The sequence below is a fragment of the Heterocephalus glaber genome, unplaced genomic scaffold (genome assembly GCF_053883595.1).
Source record: "Heterocephalus glaber isolate CG9 unplaced genomic scaffold, H.glaber_assembly_v1.0 deba00001472, whole genome shotgun sequence".
In the NCBI taxonomy this organism is placed as follows: Eukaryota; Metazoa; Chordata; class Mammalia; order Rodentia; family Bathyergidae; genus Heterocephalus; species Heterocephalus glaber.
The window spans coordinates 85,104,747-85,128,349 of NW_028258315.1; the positions used below are offsets into that span (position 1 = coordinate 85,104,747).

At 40.0% G+C, this 23,603-nt stretch overlaps 1 protein-coding gene across 4 annotated transcripts in view; it reads right to left on the reverse strand.

Annotated features, from left to right (window-relative positions):
• The window catches only part of Plcl2 (phospholipase C like 2), a 191,235-nt gene that overhangs the window by 12,532 nt on the left and 155,100 nt on the right, over window positions 1-23,603 (reverse strand). For all 4 annotated transcript variants that reach the window (XM_087182246.1, XM_087182245.1, XM_021243923.2 and 1 more), the window contains one exon: window positions 10,689-10,798. In XM_087182246.1, the coding sequence (XP_087038372.1) occupies window positions 10,689-10,798 (110 nt within the window). The remainder of the gene's footprint in view (window positions 1-10,688; window positions 10,799-23,603) is intronic.

Here is a 23,603-nt window from a genome sequence, read left to right on the forward strand (position 1 = left end):
GGCAGATCCTGGGCAGCACCAAAGGCCAGGATGAAGACTGTTCTCTTAAGTGGGCCTAGCTCCAACCCATGAGTTGGGCTCTTGCTTGGCAATAATGTGCATGTATCTAAGTTTCCCAAATAAACTGCTGTGTTTTATCTTTCCTGTAAGTCTCCACGAGGCCTTGGGTACCCTCAGTGTCACTGTGAAGTGGTGGCATGCAGATCAAGGTACCTCTGGTGTCGCTAATCTGGGTGTCTTCTGCAACGAAAACCAGGTAAGTGAACGTGCAAAATCCTAACACAAACCTCAGGACAGGAAATAAAAGCCAGGTAAACAAGAAGTTACCAGTTCTCCACTGGCTATCTATCTGGCATATTAATAACATGCAGTCACAAACAACATGCCTTCTAGTAAATATTTTGTGCTCAGTCACTGTTTCGAGTGATGAGAGACTCATATACAAACTGAATACATTTCAATCTACCATTTCGTAAGCATTCAGAATCACAGGCCAAATGCTCAAACCTCCTTCAAGACTGATAAGAACAGCCAGGCATGGTGGTGTACACCTATAATCCTAGTACACGGGGAGGCTGAGGCAAGTTTGAGCCCATGTGAGCAACTCTGTGACTTAGCAAGACCCTGTCTCAGAAAATAAAAAGGGCTGAAAATGTAGTTCAGTGTGAAGGCCATGGATTCAGTTTTTATTGGGGGGAAAAGAATGGTAGGGACGAAACTATGGAGTCAGTAAACTGATTGGTGGATTCACGGATGTGGGGAAGGACGAACAGGCAACACACTGAGGATTATCAGGCCAAGGATGGTATGCTGTATATTATAATGATGGATACAATCACAATATCAAGTTGTACATATTAAGTATGCACAATAAAAAGTAAATTTAAAAAATGGTGGGCTGGGAATGTAGTTCAGTGGTAAAGTGCTTATGCAGCACTACGAAACCCTGGCTTCAATCCCTAGCAACACAGGAGAAAAAAAGGAGATATATCCCATTACAGATTTGTTCAAACCTCTTTAACATACAATAATGAAAATGAATTCTAACATACGGTTTTTGAGCAATAACGTGTCAACATTGGTTCCTCGGTTATCACAAAGGTACCATGCGGGGGGGCGCGTTAACGATGGAAAGACGAAACAATGTGTGTGGGCAGGGCACAGAAAATATGTGGATCTTCCTGTCAATTCTGCTGTGAACTTGTGACAACTCTAGAAAAATCAAAGTCCTTTTTAAGTCAAAGAGTACTATGGAAATGACTTAATACACTTCTTAACCACAATTCAAACTGGCTTGGAAGGCCTGTGAATATAATTATGGTTGTAGGTTTGAGACCACAGAGCCTAGAGTATGTCAAAAACAAAATATGAAAGAATATGTACCACCAAATACTTCTGGGAACACTGGTTACCATTTATTGTGTGACTACTTTGTGGCAGGTGCTGTATTAAGCTATTTACAAAGACTATCTCATGACAGTCTCTTAATTCAGCAAGAAAGAAACTGTTACTGTCTGTTTTACATAACGAAGGAAATGAATTTAGAGAGGTAAGGGACCTCACTAAAGGCAGAGTCTAAACAACAAACTACAGCGAAACACATACAGTTTTCTTATTTGTGTGCTTAGTTTTCTTTCTAGATAAACTAAACCTGCAGGGCTTCAACCAAAGGGAGCAGAACCCTACATGTTGTATGCAGCATCTTAAAGCCAGTAATAGACCTTTCACTACATCTTTAATGAACTTGGCATATCAACAATCATGCAGACAATGGATTCTTCCTGCGATTAAATACGGCAACAGAAACTCGGGCTTCCAATTCGTATTTATTGACTGGGTAGTGAAGGGTCGTGGGAGCTTGGCTAAGGACTGTAAACCGCTCATTATTCTTTGACAGCTTCCCTTCCAAGAGACCTTTTGTGGCAGGCTACGACCTGGGCATTCACCAGAATTAAACAAGGTCCCTTAGCTTGGGCAGGCCTACTTTCCACTGTAGTCTCAATAAACTTTACTTATGAAAAAAGATCCCAATCATTAGAGTAACCTGGAGCTGCAGCAACAGGGCATGTGCTGTTCTACAGGATGCGAGAGCACTTTCAGTGCATTATTATTTCTTCTGTCCTGTGACTTTACTCTCATTTACAGGTTTGAGGGAGCTGCAGTGAGAGTTGCAAATCAACCGGTCTCACCACAGAGCAGGTGCCTTCCCTCCACCCACTGCAGCCACAGAGTTCAGACCCTGTTGTTGGCTGAGGGCTCTGAGTGGGAGTGGACATATTACAGTGTAAGCATGGCTGCAGCCCTTGATCTTCCCCCTGAACCTAAAGAGGCATCTCAAGTATAGCCGCAGCACCTCAGTTACGCTAGGATGCTAAGTCCACCTAAGGACGCTCCTCAAAACTTGATTCCTCTCATGCTTTTTGCCCACCTCTGGGCTCACATCACATCTATAATTATTCTTTTATTTACCAATAGTTTATGCGCAAAGGTTTGTACAACTATCAATAATTCTGAATTTCAAATACAGTAAGTCTCTGACTTAACGAACATTCATGTTTTGAACTTTCACAGATACCAATGGACCTCACATTTGGAGTTTTTTTAATGTTTTGCATTGTATATTTGTGTCACAGGTGGATAAGACTCACTTTGTCAGACTTATGAATGAATCCAATTTATGACTGTTCTTCTGGAATGGAACTCATTCATAAGTCGGGGACTTACTGAAGAAGATTAAATTTACTGTAATTTACATTAAGAATGTGGTTCTCAGAAACAATTTTATGTTTCCTTCAACCAAGGGAGAAGGTAAGGGCTCCCGAGTAACATCCTGGAGGGGGGCTTCTGAGGTGGTCCTTGAAGAAGGGCAGTAAAGGGTTTCAGCTGGGCTTGTGGTTGCAGAGGATGCTGACTTGTATGGGTGAATGACTGTGACTCTAAGAAATGATGCCTTTGGAGATCAACTATGATTTAGTATCATGGTGTCCAGACTACAAAGCTTCCTAAGTTCTCACTTTGGCTGTGGCCCCTGTGTTACAGGTCTGCTCATGAGGTGGGCTGAGGTTCACCGTGGTGGGAGAGGGGTCCTGTCAGACACAGAGCTGGCTGCTCTGGTAACAGAGGTGGGGTGGAGGCTTCAGGAGCAGTCACCTCAGTCTTCAGATACCAGAAGGGACCCACAATCTAAGCACAGAAGGCAGGAAGTTGGGACATGGCTCCAGGCAGAGGGACCAGGGCCACGGAGGGGAGAGCAGAGCTTGAGGGGATGCTGAGGGAAGGGCAGGGCCGAGACCATGAAAGCCCCTGAATACGTCAGGAAAAACAGCACACACATAAGCACTTCCTCTCCATAATCTGTTAAGCACACTTTTTGCACAATCAAACATTAGCTTAGCAATCACAAATTCCACATTAATGGGATCCAAATGCCTGAGGTTTTACTGTTTGAGATTTTAAATGGATCAGAAAGAACAGCCTGCCTAATGATGAACACTACTGTAGTCTGATTTCTGAGCCACTCTGAGTTTTCACACACTATAGAAAAATGGCTTTCAGTCAACTATAACTTTTCAGGAAAACGAGCAACATATTGTATCACCAATTATAAATAAAATAACTAAAATATACGAGTACCAGTAAGTCTAACTGTGATTCAGGGATCATCACAATAATCTTCAGAAAAGGAATAAACACTAATTTTCAAGTCATGAAGGTAAGTACTTAACCTCAGGTAAAAGTGAAGGAAATCCAGCTTACTGTCAGTATAAATACTGTCTGGTTTATTGATTTATTTTTTGGCAGAAGTCTTATGTTCCCAAAGAGAATAAATCTCCATTTACTTTCAGGTTTCAGTGCCAGTCTTGTTCCTGAGAGCAGAGTGGCCCAGGACAGCTTGGCAGCCACTCACCTGAAAGACACCTAGGGCTATAATCAAGCTTACTTTAAGAGGAATACAGATGCTATAAAAGCCCAGCCATCTCTGCCACCCAGGTGATGTGCCAATCATGCGAGTGAAACCTGCTGGGTGTTCCAGCCCAGCTGAGTGCCCAGCAGAACCAAGCCTCAGGAGTGATCCAAAACAATGCCACACGGAGCAGAAAAATCACCCAGCTGAGCCCAACTGATACACAGAATTATGGGAAAAGGCAGTTGTTTTAAGCCACTGGTTTTGAAGTGGTTATATAATGGTAAGGAACTGAAACGGGTACTTAAGGTGGACATCTTTAGTGGTACATGACAATGCCTTTTCTGGACATGGGGTGTACTGGAGTAGAGGGAGAACTAATCCAAGGAAACCTAAAGTAAGAGAAGGCTTATAATTCTGGGACTGCTGGTCTGAAGCTAAAAGCCTGTGCTGAACTAGGAAACACAAATAGTTTGAGCACTTGAAATAAAATCTTGTAAGCCACAGTCAGGGGCAGGCTGAGGCAAGAGCAAATTATAAAGCACTAGAAACTGCAGGAACAGAATGAGCCAGGTGAGGGAGAGAGAAGAATGAAGTAGATGCCCAAGATGAGCAGGCAGGCAGAGCACTGGCTCAAAGGGAGACATGGATATTCTGGGGCTGCCAGGGTTTCTGACAGCTTTCTAACCACATAAGGCTGAACTGCAATTTCTGGTCTCAGTTTCCTTAGGTCCCTGTCTCTCAAAATGTCTTGTGTAAGCCAGCATCTCTCGTCCCTTCCCTGCAAGCTACTCTGAGTTTTTGCTCCTGGTAACCAAAACAGACCAGTTAAGACAAGACTCTTACTATTATATAAGATTCTACCATTTTAGGAGTGGCAATGAGTGGACATGGTAAACATTATCACCAGGACAGTGAATAATTTAGCAAATGGGAAATAAAGGTAGAGGGACTCCTTGATTATGCTGGTGGGATCACAGTGTACCACAGAATTCTTTCTCCATATTCCTAATAAAATGAGAGAAAAAAGAGTAAAATTGGCAAAATCACAACCAAGCAAAAAAAACCACAAGGAGCAACTAAACTAAGAGTATAACACAACCGAGTAACTTCTAAAATTAACAGTAGCTACCCTGGCAAGTCATAATGATCCAGAAAATTTTAACACTCAGTCAAACTAGAGGAGAGCTTAAAACCGAGTGTCCTCCTTTCTTCCCCTATTTGATGGAGCAGAAGAAGAAATGATGGGACAGAGGAAAGGAAGAAAAAAGCGACACTGGAAAAGCTAGGAATGGAGCTGAAACACAATGAGAAAAATGGGACAAGCAGAGAAAGCGATGGCTTTCAGTTAGTGCAGGGCAGTGATGCCTGAGAGATGAGACCAGTCAGAGTCCAACTGCCCAGCAGTGCCACTGGCTTTGGAGTTAGGGAGGCCATGGTGGCTAGAAGGTGAGGGGCAGAAATAGGGAAGACGAGCCAGTTCTAAAACAGCTACTGTAAATACACTGCGATTGTTCAAAAAGGAAGAGAATGTAAGGAGCCTGAAGAAGAGAGGCCCGGGAAATTTTAAATAAAAAACATTGTATAGAATTAAAGTAGATTAGATACTACAGAAGATAGCAATATTGCTTGGATAATATTATAACAATATTACTTGCAGACACAGTAAAAACTACCAATTTTTATTTAATGCAGGAAAAAAACCCAAATGAATATGCATCTGTGTCTTATAGTATCAAGCAGCATATATGTATAATTGGAGTTACTTAAGAAGAAAATAACAACTGAAAGATTTCCAAATTCGCTGAAAATTATAAACCCACATATGTAAGATTCTTAACAAATTCCAAGCTTAAAAAACAAAGAAAACTACATCAAGACCCATCATATCTTCAAAAAAAACCTTACACACAAAAAAATACGTTCAACCTCTGTACACTTACAAGAACGGCTAAACCAACAAGTCCAAGTATTAACAAGGTATTCTGAGCAACTGAACTCTCATAAAACACTCCTGAGAGGAATGCAAACTAGAAGTAATTTTTTTTGTAAAGAAATTTGGTGGTTTTTCTTATTAAGTCTGATGTATGTGTACCATATAACACAGTTAATTATCCACTCATAAGTATTTACCCAAGAAGAATGAAAACATATGTCCATACAAAGACTTGTATATGAATGTTCAATATAGCTGTGTTCAAAATAGTTAAAAACTGGAAATAACCCAAATGTCTATTAACTGGTACAAGTATAATCAAAATATACTACATCTATAAAGTAAAATTATTACATTGTGGTGGAGACTGTTTGAATATATCCATTTGTGAAAATCGGTAATTTTTATTTTTCATAAATATAGGTCAATAAAGTTTGCAAAGAAAAAAGAACAATGCTGGTCATCTACTAGGAGTGAGATCTTGAGGACTAGATTTAAAAAAAATGGAAATCTACAGGAATGGATTTTTACCCTCCCCCAGTTATGCAGGAGAAATCTGAGAACAAGACATTTTACAAGCTCTGAGAAGAGAAAGCTTGGTCATAAGTACTCAAAGGAGCAAGTCTAAAGTCCCAATTGACCTTTAGGCTTTCTCACTACTATTCCCTTTGGCCAAAGGAAAGCTGGGATGGCTTCTTACACTAGTGGTGATGGTGGACCTATTTAAATATTGTACTTATACCAAAAAGTATGGAATTATTATCTTGGAACAAATGGAAATATTTTAAATTTGGAAAATGGGAAAAGCCTAATTCCCTACCTGGAAATATTAGTGCTAACAGTCACATCTTTCATAACAGGAGGAAAACTAGCTGCTTATAACTGATACGTGCAGCTTTTTAAAAATCCAAGAAAATGACTCCTATTATTTTTCATCATCTCTTTTCTCTCTTTCTTTTTTTCCCTGACACTAGGGATTTAATCCAGGGCCTTCATAGTAAGCTACATCCTCAGTTGTCTCTCTAAGTCACTAAGTTCCCCAGGATGTGCTCTAACTTACAATCCTTTTGCCTCAGCCTTCTAGAGTGTTGGTTTTATTTATTTGTTTATTTATTTATTTATTTTTGATACTGGGGATTGAACTTGGGTCCTTGTGCTTGCGCAGCAGGTGGCAAAACCACTGAGCTAAATCCCCGGCCCTGAGTGTTGGTTTTAAATAGGTTGTGCCATGACACCTGGGCTCACAATCTCTTTCCTTATCCTCAGATTTTGTAGGAAACAAGTATCTTTTATAGTAAGAACTGCTCACCAATTCATTTAACCTTTTTATGACTTACTTTTCTTCTGTTAAATTAAGTAAAATAAAATTAAGTACATTTTTTAAAAATTAAAAGTTACAGTAGAATTTTATTTACTGATGTATCTAATATTTGAGAGACGAATGCACCAGCACTTTACTACTAAGAAAGAAAAATCACTGCCACTGTAACTTTGACACAATGTGAAGATAACATGGACTGTAAGATACATATCAATTTAAAAGATGTCAAAAATGTGAAACAGGTATGACTCAGACTCAGTGATATGTATCTCCATTTCTCCACTCATCCATCTACCCATCCACACACATACATATAAAAAGGTCCTCAGAATAAGGTTACTCAAGTTACAGGTTCTTTCTCAGAGGGATGATCGGAGGACATGTTAAAACTTTTATCTTTTCTACATTAAAAAATTCTTTATAATGAAGATGTATTTACGACAACAAATCAATGCTTCTTATTGAAGGAAACAATTAGTAGAAGTAAGTATGTCAAGATGTTAGTATTGGATAATTCTGGGTACAATGATCATGGAATATTTTATTTTTACTTCGTTCATTTCTCTATATTAAAACAATTCTCCAAATTTAAAAATTAAACAAAGCAAGCAAAGATTTAAAAAACTTGAGATGAACATCCTCAGATGTAAGACTTTTCTTAATGGCAGATGCCTCACCCCAGGGTGACCAAAGGTTCTGGGTTCGCTCACCCAGGACTGAAAGTCCTACGTCCCAGGATGGCTGGTCCCCCCACTTCCTCTGCTATTCAGAGGAACAGGGTGATGCATAAGTGAAGATAGTCTGACTATCTGACTATCTGGAGTCTGTTCTGACTCCAGAACAATGGTATAATTTTTTAGTGTGCCTCGGAATTCCCCAAGAAGTTTGTGAAATAAGAAGATTCTGGGGGGCTGCCATCACTCAAAGCTTACTGGAAAGGAAAAAGTGCAGAGAGGCACTTAGGGCATTCCACTCCTTCCCTCCGGGAAAATGCTGGTACTTCAACTCAGACAAAACCCATTGTTTCATATCCCTCTGAGCAGCCACTCTTCTAAAGAAAGTTCAAGCCTTTGAAATACAGAAATGGAAAATGCCCTTCTATTACACAGAAAGGACACAGATCTCTTCAATTCTTTCCATTCCTCACTAAGATTCTACCATGCTCAAACAACTATCTGTAGCAAATATCCTAGAAATTTTAAAAAGGCCTGGTATCCCATCCTGCACATTTATTTCCATATGAACACAAGTCTGAGGTGTTAATTCTCTCTTCCAAACATAATTAAAAAGAAACTGGTGTCTTTCATATAGCTTTTTGGTTTAACTACCTCCTTGTAAAACATGGCACACTACTTTATGTTGGCTGTTCTTCATTGACACGTGCATCAGGCTCCCATTTTCAGTGGCTCAGTACTTCTCAAACTCTAATGTCCCCAAGAATCACCTGTGGATCTTGTAAACATACAGACTAAGATTCAGCAGGTCCGGGGTGGGACCTGTGATTCTGCATTTCTAAGGAAGGAGTCCAGGCAATTTCACCCCAAAATAAAGTATTCAAGTATGCTGCTTCTTTAAAATTAAAGGCCCTTAGAGAGCAGCAGATGCTGGGAAAGGCTTTACTCTGCTATTCGTACATGTGCCTGAAGACTAGATCCTCTAAAGAAAAAAACATTTATCCTTGGTCCCTTCCCTGAGTTTCCGTGATCTAAGGAAGGAAGATTGAAGAATGTAACCACAATAGACATATTTTGACACAAGCTCTGTTCATTACCCAGGCCAGTGATGGTGAACCTTTTAGATACAAACAGCCCGCTGCAGCATGTATCCCATAAGTTCGCCTCCACTGGCCTAGGCCCATTCAATTCCCAAAGAGAGTTATTTACCAACTATCATCTGAACATTGGGCCCATTCATTAACCTTGAATCATTTATTGGCCCCCAGAACTGCCACATTCTCCATCTGCCTCTCCCTTAGAAAGAAGATTACATAAGTATCCGGACCCTACTGGGTTATGAGGTAATTATAGTCCCGTGACCAACCCCCATGCACACTAAGTGACTTTCCATATCTTTTCTCTTACGCATCCATCTGTTGTCAGTTCATTCTCAGAACCTTCCTAGAGTGAAAGGGAAACTTTTACTTTGTCTCTATACCAAAAGCTCCCAAGGTGGGCCCAGGGTGCTGGTTCTTGGACCACACTTGAGTAGTAAGGATAGTTGGTTTGTGAAACATTGGTCCATAAGTCTGTATTTGCCTAGGATGAAATAAAAGCAAAATGAGCACTTGTTCCTACCTCAGGGCATAAAGATCTGAGCTACTTTTCCCTGAGGTCTGCAGGACATGTGTGGTGTATGCCCCACCTTGGGTAGGGAATGACCCAGCAGGATGTAAAGCCAAATCTCTTTTCACTGTAAATTCTTATGCCTGCTGTTTACTGAACTGCAAACCAGTGAACTTCTAAGCAGATATTCAGATACATAAAATAAAGTACATGTGTAGGAAGGGAAGTGTTTGAGCAAGTCAAGAAAATGATTTTACTTATAAAAATGAGTGGGGGTTTATGTGAGAAAGTGCAAGTTGGCTAGCTCTGCAAAGGAGACCTTTTATTAAATCAAATCAGAAAACTGTTTTCACCTGCAGAGAAGGATTTTTTTAGCTTGAGGGGAAAGAAGAAAACAGAAGATAATGTTTTTACAGTCTTGAAATCAACTGAGCATAGTTTGGAGGGTGAATACCAAAAAGTAATTCTACATTTAGTTGTCCAACATCCAGAATGAAATAACTTCTCCGTTATTATTATTCACTGGAAAGAATAGTAAGAACCACTGGGATAAAACAAGAAAGTTTGAAGGACATACACAGCATTATTTTAGAAATCATGTCATATTATACATAATAGAAAAAAAGATTGGATGAATACATAGCAAAAAAACCAGTAATTGTCACTGGATGGCTGAAATATGTGCACCTGTGTTTACTGCTTTTAAAATTTTTCTATAATGAAATGTATTACAGTTTTTAAAAGCAGTCATGCTGAGACAAATATAAATAAAGGCATCTTTTCCCTTGAAAGAAAGTTTCTTTCAAATGGCAATTTCTTCACATATTCCCTATGATTTTGGACTTATCTATTTTGTTCCCTGGGTTCATACTAAGGCTGTGGTTAAGTGTTAAAGTGTTAAATGACATGGGAGTAATTATAATCTTTACATTCCCAGTCATTCCTCTGTCATCAATATTTTCTATTTTACATATATTATCTTCAACTGGTATTTATGAAGTTTAAAATGCTTCCAGGATAAAACGTGTCTACCAGAATTTGCTGTGCCCACTCTGGAAGTCCACCATGCTCCTTCCCATCCCCAGGGCCTGCACACTCTCCGGAGGGCAGAGCTCTTCATGGGTTTCACTGTGCTGAAACCTCAATGGCTGATAATATACAGCAAAAGGAATGTGATCCAAATGGAAAGAAGCAAGTGGAAAACAAATGAAACATCACTGGCCTCAGAAACAACTCTGTGGATACCTTTAGGATGGTAATATTCCAGGTAAAGCTCTCCACTGCTTTTTGTAGTTTTCGTTCCTTCAGACCCTCCTTGGTGCCTATGCTGTGCAAATGTTCATGGAATTCCATGGCTAAAAGAAAAAAGACAAATTATATTACTTCCCCATTCAATCTGTGGCAATGAATTGGCAGTATTTACTTTTTTCAGTATGGCCAAAACCACTCCAACTTCTAATGGAATTTCATATGTGCCATTTAAGAAGGTAGTAATGCAGAAAAAACACTGAAAATCCACTGTATCAACAGACAGAAGGCATCTTAGGGGTCGTGATGGTTCCTTAGAGTTTGAAAGGGTAGATTGGGCCATAGGATTATCATTACATGATCTCATTTTGTTGAAGTGGTGCTCAGCCAACTTCAGAGATGAAGGTGCAGAGGGAATAGGATGAGAAGTTGGAGCTAGAACCCAAGTCTCTGGAATCTCACAAGGCAGATTTCAGCTCTTCTGAGGACATGATGCTGGTGACTGGTGTGAAAAGGAGGTAAAATCATGTGCTTCCTATCACAGTACAAGTCAGTGCGAGGTCAGATACCAAGCCTACTGTAAAGGGGAGGGGACCAGAAGAAGGACATGAACTCTAACATCACATTTATACAAGTATTAAGACTCCTTACCAGGATTTACCTCATCAAATCAAGATTCCCATTGTCCTTCAAAGTAGACTAAAGAGGATGTGCACTGCAGTAATGCAGGTTAGTATGGTCCCTTACATGTGGTCATTATAATTTATGGATTTTTTACGTATTCCCTTATCGTCAATCACTGAATCTCTGGAAATGGGACTCCTTCAAACTGGTTCCCAGCCCTTCTGAAATGACCAATTAGTCCTTGATGCCTCCTTGCTCTGGCACAAAGAAATCTAGATTCACCAAATACCTAGCTCAGACCTGGAGCTATTTCTTCAAGGAAACTGTATGGGGGTGGTAGGAAGATCTGTTCCCAGATTATGATCTTGGCAGATCTAGGACACATTTTTTTAAAAGGAAAGATAAAATCTTACTAATATTTCTAATTCAAATTAAATTGAGGGTTTTTACATGATCTTTTACATTTTATGCTTTTTTATCCTCTGAGGTGGAGAAATCTTAACTCCTGAGCATACCAATGTGACCACTAACAGGAAGACTGCTGGAACCAATGTAAAACTCTCTTAGCACTTTCTTTTATCTTTAGAGCAAATCTTACTGAGAATTCAAGGTAAAATATTGTGTTCCTAGTCAGCTGGAATAAATTTTTAATCTATGTGGTCATATCACTAACAAAGTACAGTTAGGTTAATTTGCTGCCTGACTTTTCCTATGTGTGTGCAGCATGCTCTTTTGGGATGTAACTGTCTAATGGTATGGATAACAAACCTCAACAGGAGCCCACAGTTGGACTACATATCAAGATGTTTTTAGGTAAGTCCTACTTCCTTCCTACTCTCCTCTACCTTGATCCTTCCTCCTCTTACACTTTCTAAAATTAGTTTTAAATTTACCTTTCTATTAGAACTATTTCTCTTTGCAAACACAAGCAATGTATACAAATGTTCACGTTTTTCTTTCATACTGTGTTACTGTTCTCTGTCTTGGTATTTTCCCTCGGATAACTGCACAGTGGAAATTACTCTAGATCAGGGCAGAGAACCACTGATCATTGTAACAGCTATGGAGACTCCGCTGCGTGGACAAGCCAACATTACGAAGCCAGACCTCTACTAATGGATGCTAAGTTGTTTCAAATCATTTGCTTTTGCAAATAATGTGCAACTGCTGTGAATTTTACAAGGGATTTTCTGCATTCTTTTGTATATGTTTACTCTTTGGGCTTTTTAGTTTCTAATTCCCTTTCTGTATGACACCATCTCAAAGCAACTCCCTACAGTGACTGACTTCACTTTAAACATCAAGCAAAAGCTGACACATGTGATAAATATAATATGCTGCAGTTTAGTCTTTTTTCTTCTCATTTTTCTCCCACCTAATAGAGGCAGTGGTCCAACTTCCTGTCATTCGAGTAAGGCATGAGAATCTTACATGAGAATCAAAACAGAACAATATTAGTAAAATTCATCCGATTGTCTAGGGAACCAGCACATGACCACTCTCCTTTTTTCTTTTTTTTTTTGGTACCAGGGATCGAACTCGGGTCCTTGTGCTTGCGCAGCAGGCAGCGAAACCACTGAGCTAAATCCCCAGCCCCCACTCTCCTTTTTTCTGACTTCTCTTTGGCTAATGATGGAAGCTAAACACATCCCAACTTGCCTGACTAAACTCCCTCCACTCCAACAATGGTGACCCAGCCCAGACAGTGGGCTGCCTCTAGCAGTGCTATGATTAGTTAACAGACTGAAGAAAAACAAAAAACAACAAATGAAAATAACAATCACAAATAGTGATTATGTTTCACAACTCAAGGTTTTTTGTAGAGCATTAGATCTAGCCCCACCTTTCCCTCTCTCTGAATCTGGGAGGTTCCCTGAGGTAGACTACAGTGACTCACACCCATCAGGTAGGACCCTAAAGATAAGGCACTGAAGTGTTGATTCTTCTGTTAAATTTTAATACTGGACTTCTTCAAGAGAACTGGATTTTACCTGAATCCTTAGTCCTCATAATGTTTCATTTTCTGCCAGTCAAGAGGCACAGTAGTCTCATAAATATCACTGAGACTTGGTAGATGGAATCTGTGAATGGAATATAGAAAAAGGGAGAAACACAAGAAGCGGCAGGGGAGCAGCATTCTGCAAACAATAAGAAACACAGCTACATGGACTGCATGGTGTAGGGAAGAAACTAGGAAGGGAAATGGAAGTGCTATTACTGTGGGACTCCTAACTACAATTGCCTGACCAGATGTGGGCCATTCATGATGCTTTTTTGTTTTACATTTAAAAACTAGCACACACGTGTAACATAACAATAGTGGGGGAGTTTTCAACCACTCAGGTATCTGTTTGGAAGCTTCATTCTACTGGGGGCTACTTTTGCTGTCCTGCTGAACATTTCATCAGCTGCAAAGTAATGAGTCAATGACAGAACTGCTACACTGGGCTTCATTCCAACTAACAAGCAAGAACCTACAGATAATGTGACACAAAGAGAATGCTGAACTTAGATTCACACACACCCAAGATTTTAAGAAAGCAGGTTTCAGAAAGTTCAGAAGACAGGAACCAGGGATAAAGGCAGTAAAACAACAGGCTCCCTTGAAGACTGGGACTTGAAGATGAAACACATTTAAAATGATAAAAAGGATATTGATAAGGATATAATATGGAAAATTAAAAACAAATGCAGTTGCATATATCCCTGCTATCTAAAAAGTTCATATTTTAGATATCTATAAAAACAGAGTTGAAACAATCCCCCCTTAGTTTACCCTCTGTTACTTTTCTTTCGTCGCTGAGACAATACCTGACATCCAAAGTTAAAGAAGGAAAGGTTAGACTTAGCTTACAGTTCATAGGGGTGTCAGTCCATAGTTGGCAGCTCTAAGGCACGATGGCAGAGGAGCACTAGTTCATGACAGAAGAACACAGGGAAAGCAACAAGGGACCTACCTTAACAGAGACTTTCTGCCCCTTTTTTCTTATTCAGACTATTGGTATAAGGGCAGTGCCAAACCAATCACTCATGTTTAGTGGTTTAGTAATCACAAGCCCTTAATCCTAGTATCACACACTCTGGACTCATCCACCTATTTCCACATGAGGCTTTGGGGGGACATCTAGACCCAAACCATAATACCCTCTTATAATACCTGTAGTACAATAACAATTCACAGGAAAGTGCAAAGTGTATTATTAATAGTTTGTTTTTTAAATGGGCATGAAAAAGGTGATAAATTGATACTAGAAAATTGTATTAAAAATATAAAACCCAGTTTAAAACGTGACCAAGACTCTTGGTCCCACTGTGATTTATGTCATTATCTGATCTACTGGCTAAACATACCTATTACTCAGGAAAGATGTCTATATAATTAACCTACAGGCCTATCTTTGCAAATCCATGGGTGTGAGTTCTGCTAATCCACTGATCTGAAGCATCTGTATTGATTTTATTTTTTAAGGAAAGGATTCTCACCTTGACCTGTACAGCAGGACTGCCCTTTCCCTGGCCCCTGCGACAGGCAAAGTCATTGTAGGGACTAAGCATGCAACACTGAACAGAGCACAAAGGGCCTGGCCAGGCACTTTCATATACTATGCAAGAAATACAGAGACAACCTACAGAAATTTCCAAGGAAATGGTGAAGGAGATTTGAATCTTTTCCTGTCTTACCCCGGTGCCCCGGCATTTTCCAAGCACCAACTATTATTTCTAGACAAAAGTATCCCAGCCCTTATTAGGACCTCATTATGTGGTTATGTGAGGAAAAATGATATAAGGCCCAGTTTTAGGGGAATACAGAGGTAGAGAGAATGTGATTATATATCTGAACAGAATTACTCCACACATGTAACAAGAGAAATCCAATAATATATCTAAGATGCAAATCATTCTTTTGGTACTAAATTATCAGGACATCTACTCTAAATGTTATAAGATGGAAGTCTCCTAGGGTCTTTAAATCAACAGTAAATATAAAGAACTTGTGTGGGTTAGATGTTAACTAAGCTCCTCCCTATTTTCCAAATTATTTACAGCAAAGAATCAGCCCAAGGAAAAAGTCCTTATCATAATAACCTAAAAGCAAGATTTCTTCTCCTTCAGTAAATTGTACTACTCTGTCTACAGAGTGGAGAGTTTTAAAGTAGCTGGTGAAAATCAGATAAGCAAAAATTTTAAAACCATGTCACACACCCTGACCCCAAAGAAGAGCAGTGGTTTTATTTTAAAACCCCTTGTTCTTTAATTACAGGAAAGACAAGAGATGTGAGAGGAGGGGCGGTTAGCCACTGCTGGGAAGAACCCTGGTGGGCAGGGAGTGGGTGTCAATTTATGGATACAGATGAACCTGGCGAAGAGGAGACTGGCATAGCAACTGAGGGTATCTGCAGAGCATGTGACTGTGATGGCGCCAATGCGGTGGGAGTATTGGGGGCCTTGGGAGAGGATGATGGGGTCAGGCTTCACAGAGAAGTCACAGAATGTACCTTACCATACAACAGAATCCCTGGAGGGGCACGCTGAAAATCCAAGTTCTCCAGCTCTCAGAACGTCTGGGGTAGGCCCAGGCATGGATGTGTTAGCAAGTACCCCAGGAGGTTTCCAAACAAGAGAGCTAGGGATCACCCTTAGGAAAGTGGGGAGATGGAACTGAGAGATGGGAAGCCACAGCAAAGATGGAGAGCATGTGCAGAGGGCATCAGGGGCCAAGATCAGAGTGGCTTCGCTGAAAATCTAGTAACCATGAGAATGACAACTCTATCTTTTCTAAAGAAGTGTGTGTATGTGGAGGGAGGGAGAGGGAGAAAGTAAGAAAGAGCAAGATTGCTTTATGCTTTGTAATAACTGCTCAGGTCACATATATATATGTTTCCAAATGACCTTAAACAAGACTTTAAAACAATGTTTTCTTATTTTACTTGTATTTAAAAGGACATTTAACAAGAAATGTTTACATCAAGATGCAAAAGTGTCATGCCATCTAAGATTTCTTTGCCATGGAGATTTTCTAGGACACTTCTGTTTCTGTCATTAGTAGTCAATACTCACAATATTGAGATACAAAAGATCTCATCATTTTGTATAGTGAGAGCAATTCTTGATTCTTGAAGTAATGACACTAATTGGTCAGCCAATAACATTTACTGATCACATACCACATGCAGGTCATTTGATTCTATGCTGGGTTGAATTCTATTATAACTCATCACTGAAATATGCCAAACATTTTGTAAAAAGCTACAGATTTCTACAAGCATAGCAGCTAACTGGGTATGGGAACTAGTGCTTATGTTATTAGCATAGCTCTTTCATAAAGAAACCTTTAAAATTTTGCTCTGGAATACAACTGTCCACATTTTCCCCCTGCAAGTAGTGCGATAGTTGACACATTTTACTAAGTCTTTAGGATGCAAAGCTACTTGTCAGGGTGTTGGAAGAAGATGGTTTTCTTGATCCTAATTTGGTTTTGTTTTTTTTTTTAAAAAGGCACAAACTTCATATTTTAGAAGAGGTAAAGCTAAGATGGCAACAGTATTCAAATAATGAGGTGAGAATACATAACAATTGTGTTTTAAATATCAATACCAAAATAAACTATGTAGGTGTAATACCAAATTAGAGGTTTTGTACTATACTAGGAAACGTGCTAAACATGGAAGATTTATAAAGATTCTGTTATGGCTTGTGCTTAGATGTCCCCCCAAAGCCTCATGCGGTCATAGGCGGGGCCTTTTTAGAGGTGGCTGGATCTAGAGTGAATGATGCTGGGATCAAGGGTGTGTGATTACTAAATTAGTACATTGATTGGTTTGGCACAGTTCTGTGTAGGATAAGGGTGCTCCTCCCTGGGTGTGAGTGCTGCCTACCCTAAGGGTGGGTAGCCTGGAGAGAATACAAGGGACTGAAAGGGGGCTGCTGTGGTCGCTTGCTCGCTATTTCACTGCTTGATGCCTTCTGCCTGCCATGAACTGCTTCTCCTTTGTGATGTCCTTCTGCCCTGCCACCACGCCTTGGAGCCAGCCAGCTATGAACTGAAACCTCTACAAACTACAATAGATTTTGCTCTGAGTGCCAGGTATTTTGTCTCAGCAATGAGAAAAGTAACTAAGTCAGTTACATAGTATAATGTAAAACTTCACAGGATGAATTGCAAATAATGGGTCATGTAAACTTATTTAATCTTATAAAAGAAACTAAAAGTAATTAATGAGACAGGTTTACATTTTTGAAAATCTGAGGAAGTACATCCTGTTTTTTCACTTAGTGATTAGAAAATGTGCTAAAGGCTTGGTTGCCAGCTGATGGGCTTTTGAGGAAGTGACTGGATCATGTGGTCTCTAACACTGCCAAGTGGTTTAATCCACTGACGAGATCATGATTTGATGGCTTTATTGGGAGGTGTAGAAACAGGAGGTGGGGCCTAGGAAAGTGTCATGGGTATGAGCTGAGGTCTCCATCCGGTCCCAGTCCCTTCCTGTCTGGTTCTTTCCTCATCTCTCTGGCCCCTGGCTGCCATGACACCCTTCTGCTGTGATGCTCACCTCAGCCCACCGCAATGGAATCAGATGATCATGGACTGACACTTCTGAAAGGGTGAGCCAAAATAAATCTTTCCTCCTATAAGTTGTTTATGTCAGGCATTTTGCCATAGGGACAACAAGCTTACTGACATACCTATTATAAAATTTTAAGTGACTATATTAGAAAATTACATATCAAGAAAGAAGTCAGAGTCCCTTATCATTCCCCATTGCTCTTTGCTAGCCTTGACATCCTAAGTGAAACAGTAAGAAACTTCACTCTGGTTAGGGAAGGCTGTCTCTTAGCTCCTTTCCTCAACAATGTACCAGCCAGAGCCTGGCACACTGGGCACCCGGGTGGACAGCACAGTTCAATCACTGCCACGGGCTCAGGATGATGTCTGAACCTTGCACTGCTTTGTTCAGAAACTATATGGCCACTCTGGTCAGCCTACAGACATTAGTTTTACCTTCTGCCTTCTTATTAACTATGACAGGAATCCTACTGGCATGAAATGACCCCTCTGCATTTAGATGAAGTATATATCTGACTTTTCTGCATATTCCATGTATACTAGTCACCAACGTATCCTGTATCAGCCTATCTAGACTGGCGATATTTTGGAGTGACAGTTGTGCTGCTCTGGGCAGGGGACTGTGGGTCCATACAAACACAATGCATAGCAGCAGCCCTCCCAAGCAGGCTTTTAAAGTAACTATGCTTATCAAGTAGACCCTTTACAGTCCCTAAAAGCATACATTTTTTTTTAATGGATAAATTATAGCTAAGAAAAACCTACATAGTTCTGAAAATAACTGGAATTTTATTGACGCTGAGAAAACTACTTTTGTGATGATCATCTGCAAAATCAAAATTTAGAAGTTTCTAAAGGACGGGTTCAAGCTGGAGAATCCACATTCTTACAGAACATGGCTCTCAGTTTACATGGCACAAGCACCACCTGATGGCTCAGACTTAGGGAAGCCACTAGGCAGGCATGGAAAGAATGACAGGCAGAGTCTCTACCCCACGGACGTCACTGTTGCTGGGGGTGCTGATGGTGAGGAGTTCCCACTGTGAAAGCGATCTTTAGGTTCAGAAGCAGAACCAGGCCAGTTATTAAGAAGGAATGACAGACTGGGTTCTTTTTTTTTTTTTTGGTTCCAGGGATTGAACTCAGGACCTTGCGCCTTCGAGGCAGGCGGTAGAACCACTGAGCTAAATCCCTGGCCCAGACTGGGTTCTTGTTCTCTGAGAAACAAGATCTATTTCCCTGTGTGTTACCTGAGCCTTCCAAGTACACCGAGCACATTTTATCATAAATTTATATATTTTATAGCCATATATCGTTCACTTTATCTTGAAGTTGACTAACAAAATCACCGCCTTTTTTTCTACTAGCCTTTATCCTATATTAGCCTTTATCCCACTAAAACCTGATGGTATCACAAGTCTCAAGCAGCATAGACTTGTTTACGTTTTCTTTAAAGGTAAAATGCAAAACACTTTGGGACACCTTTCAGAGAGGCAGGGGAAAGCACCAGGGTTCCTTGATTCTTCAACCACATTGTCATGCAACCAAGAGGTAATAGTTCATTCTAGGCAAAGAAACTGAAATCTTTTTATTACTAACTTCAGTTGAAGACCAAAATCAGATAAACAGCCTTTCAAAGTGTGATACATCTGCAATGTCCTACATTATTTAACAGTCAAAACATACACTGTATTTAAAAGTATTAAAGTTTTGAAGGCGTGAGCATGTTACATGAATCCAATGAAACACATGGAAACATAGATTAATGCTCAGAGGTAAATCCAGAAATCAGCAAATATCTGACACACAGACCTCGGTGGGCCTGGGGTGGGTGCTCTTTTGAAAAAGGATTGTGTGTGCGCCTCGTTTGCTCTGTGCTAAGAACCTACAGTTACGCTGCTCCTCTGACTCCATGACCCTAAGTTTCTCTCCCTAGGGAAAAGTAGTGGGCTGTGTTTCTTCTGACATGTTAACCAAAGATAAAAACTCTTCAAATTCCTCTGTGGTGATGAACTTGAGAATTAAGGAAATAAGTAATAGGCTGTCAAACAGCAGGGAAAGAAAAAAATGGGAAATCCATAGTTAGATGATGTCTATGAGAATTTAATTCAGTTTTGATCTAAATGGAATAGAAGACAGACCACGTGACAAACAGCAAGATAAGTCTATCTGTCTATGCATTTTGATTTATAACTGTAGGGTTACATCTGAAAAATTGGTATGGCCACATGAAAGTACATTACATTTTTATGTAAAGAAACACACTGTGGATAATTATTGCTTCTTTCCATAGCATTTCTTTAGAACTAAACAGCTCAAATTTTTGATTCATGAAGGCATTTCACATAATTTTCCAATAATTATTTCAAAATTCTTTACAATTTAAAAATTTTGTTTCAAAAGTTTTTTGAGGTACTTAAAACTTAATGACAAAAATAAAATGTAAAGTAAAAAAAAATTTTGCAGTGAAATAAATAAAATGCAATGCTGATTGTCATTGTCAAAGTAAATAAATAAATAAAATGCGATGCTGATTGTCATGTCACCCTAAAGCCTCATGTGGTCACAGGTGGAGCTGTTTCAGAGGTGCGTGAATCTAGCATGTGATGCTGGGATTAAGGGTGGGCGATTACTAAATCAGTACCCTGATTGGTTTGGCACCACCCTAATCCCGGTATCCTGGATACAATATAAGATTCAGAAAGAGGGTTGTCTTCCCCCTTGCTTTCTTGCTTTTGCAGTCTTCTGCTTGCCATAAACTTCTCCTCTGTGATGCCCCTCTGCCAAGCCACCCTGCCTTGGAGCAGCCAATTATGGACTGAAACCTCTACACACTGTGAGCTAAATAAACCTTTCCCCCTTTAACTTTGTGTCAGGTATTTTGTCTCAGCAATGAGAGAAAAGTAACTAAAACATTGATAGATTAAGTATCATGTTTTATGCAGATTAATAAATGGGTACAGGGGCCGGGGATTTAGCTCAGTGGTTCCGCCGCCTGCCTTGCAAGGTCCTGAGGTTCAATCCCCAGTACCAAAAAAAAACAAAACAAATAAATGGTTACAAAATTTTCATGATGATATAAAATTAATTCAGATCATTAGTGCAACTGCATACAACTATATGGGAATTTACTGAGGTGAAATTTCCAACTCTACTTAGTTTGCTGCTTTCCATTATAGATAACAAACTTGTATGAAGGTCAATCAGCTCTACAAATAAAAACGATAATATATAGATATAAAGAAGTTTTTGCTTTGAAAGGGAGGAAGGGCCAAGTGAGAACCATGGTATCATGTCCTCTTCCAATGGAAATGAACGCCATTTTTCCTTGCCAAGCATGAAGCAGATGATCTTTCAAACAATTCTGGTTGGGATTTTCTCTCCTAAGATAAATGACATGAATCTAAAATGCAGCAGGTAAGGCATGGCTAACTTTTCTTAGATATAAATATAACTTTAAAAACCACTCATGAGACATATTGATCTTAAATCGATACACGTAAAGATTAGTTTTACAATTGAAAATGTATGTTGCTGTCCTATAAAGCTCTTTCATAACAAACACAGTGCAAAAACGTTTTTGTGTGTGGGAAAATTGAAACTGAAAGCAAAGGGTAAGGTTTTTGAAATGGAGACAAATTAATAAAAAATTATAATTTTATTTCAAATTTCCCACATTAGGTGTAGTGGGATATAAAATATCACAGAACACAAATATATTTGGGTCCCCATTCAAGGGTCAGCAGTATTAAAGTGCCTTTAATATGATCTTGGCACAACATCATAATACCCTGAGAACAAAATGTGACTACTGGATCATTTTGTCCCACTAATTTACACACAGTACCTATTTAATTTGCAGCCTCCATAAACAATACAATATACCCTGGACTCTGAGGCCAGAGTGTGGGCATACTGTGGACATGTGGGTGTTTCAAACTGGTGCTCATGGAGATGTGGAAATGCCTGATTACTAACAGTTTCAGTTGGTAGTCTCTTTTTCTTGGCTTTCTTCCCAAATAATCTTGGCATTAACAAAAGCCAAGTTATTTTAAGATGGATTTTGAACTGTTAAATCATATTCCACAAGAGACAGAATAGATAAATTAAGTCTCTTAAATATATCCCTGAAACCCAGATGGATGGCAAGATTCCTGGGCCACCAAATCCATAGCAGTACAGTTTGTGAATGGGTACATCCTCTGCCAGCCTTCCCATCTGGGTAACTCTAGGTGAGATGAAGTTGCACAACTCTTTATCCTTTGTGTAATCTGATTGCATGCCACCATTCTAAACACAAGGCCATGTGATTCATGTGGGTGGATAATACAAGGAATACTGTAGTTAGCAAGACCCTCCTCATTTCATTCCACTGAGAAATACAGAAGCTCTCCTTGCTACAGTAATAGTTTGGCTTTATTTGTTATAAAGTGCTTGTCTAGTATGGGCAACGCCATCAGTTCAGTCCCCAGCCCTACCCAGCCCCCCTAAAAAAGGCTAGGTTTTTTTAAAATCTAAATTTTTCTTTTCCTTTCTTTTTGGCACCAGGCTTGAACTCAGGACCTTGTGCTTGCGAGGCAGGCGGCAGCACCACTGAGCTAAATCCCCAGCCCACCTAGAATATTTTTGTGAGGATCCCAACTTTTATATCATTTTTTCCTTTTCTCCCAGTTTGGTACAACCATCATAACCAAGGAGGCCCTTCTCGTCATTTTCATGCCTCCAACAAAGTGACAGTTACCAGTTCCCCTATATTCTCACCAAACCAACATGATGTGTGTTACAAACACTGAGATCTCTAATACAGTTTGGATCTGTTGGTGAAAAAGCTGCATCTCTTCAGAACACCTCATTCATTCCACTTCCACAAGAGCAGTGTTCCCATCTTTCCTCTCTGGCTGCTGCATCTCAACTGCCTGTGCTTGCTCTCTGCATGTCCCCAGCAGCTACAAGTTGGAGGGCCAAGGTTCTGTATTCTCTACCCACAGTCACTTCTCAGATGAGTTCAGAATCTCAGCTTGAAAGACCATATTTGTGCTGATGTGCTTATTACCTTCAGTCTGGATCTTTCCCCTGAATTTTTCACTTGGAAGTCAGCTAGGCATATCAAATTTAACTTTGTCCAAAAACAAACTCCTGATTTTCTTTCTCAAACCCACACCAGCCCATCTTCCCCATCTTGGTAAATAGCAGCTCCATTCCTCTAGGATAGAACCAAAAAATCTTAAGTCATGCTCCTGTCCTTCTCTCCTCCTACCCCAAATCCAACCCATCAATAAAAGCTGTTAGCACAGTCTTCAGAATGGTGCTTTTGGCCATATAAAATTCTTTCAATGCAGTGCAATATAAAAGTTTGTTGTGCTAGTGCTCTGTCAAAGCTCTCTGTCTTCGCCTCATTTGCTGCTCTTGTCTTTGCTATGTGGTGCACCAAGTGGCCCACTGCTGCTGCTAGCCCAGGCCCTCTTGTCCTGTGAATGTTTTTCTCTCTGCTTCGAGCCTGTGCCCCTCTGCCTTGGCTCCTAGACAAAACACCTTCTTGATGCAATGCCTGTCTTAAAATCTGGTCCAAGGATCACCCCACTCCTTCCCTGTGTGGTCAAAGCTGCAGCAAAGTTCTCATGTACTACTCCACTTTTGCCCTATGCAGTGATGAGCAGTTCACACACCCGCCTCCAACACTGAACTTAGAGCTTTCCCAAGGCAGGGCCCATACCCTGTTCATC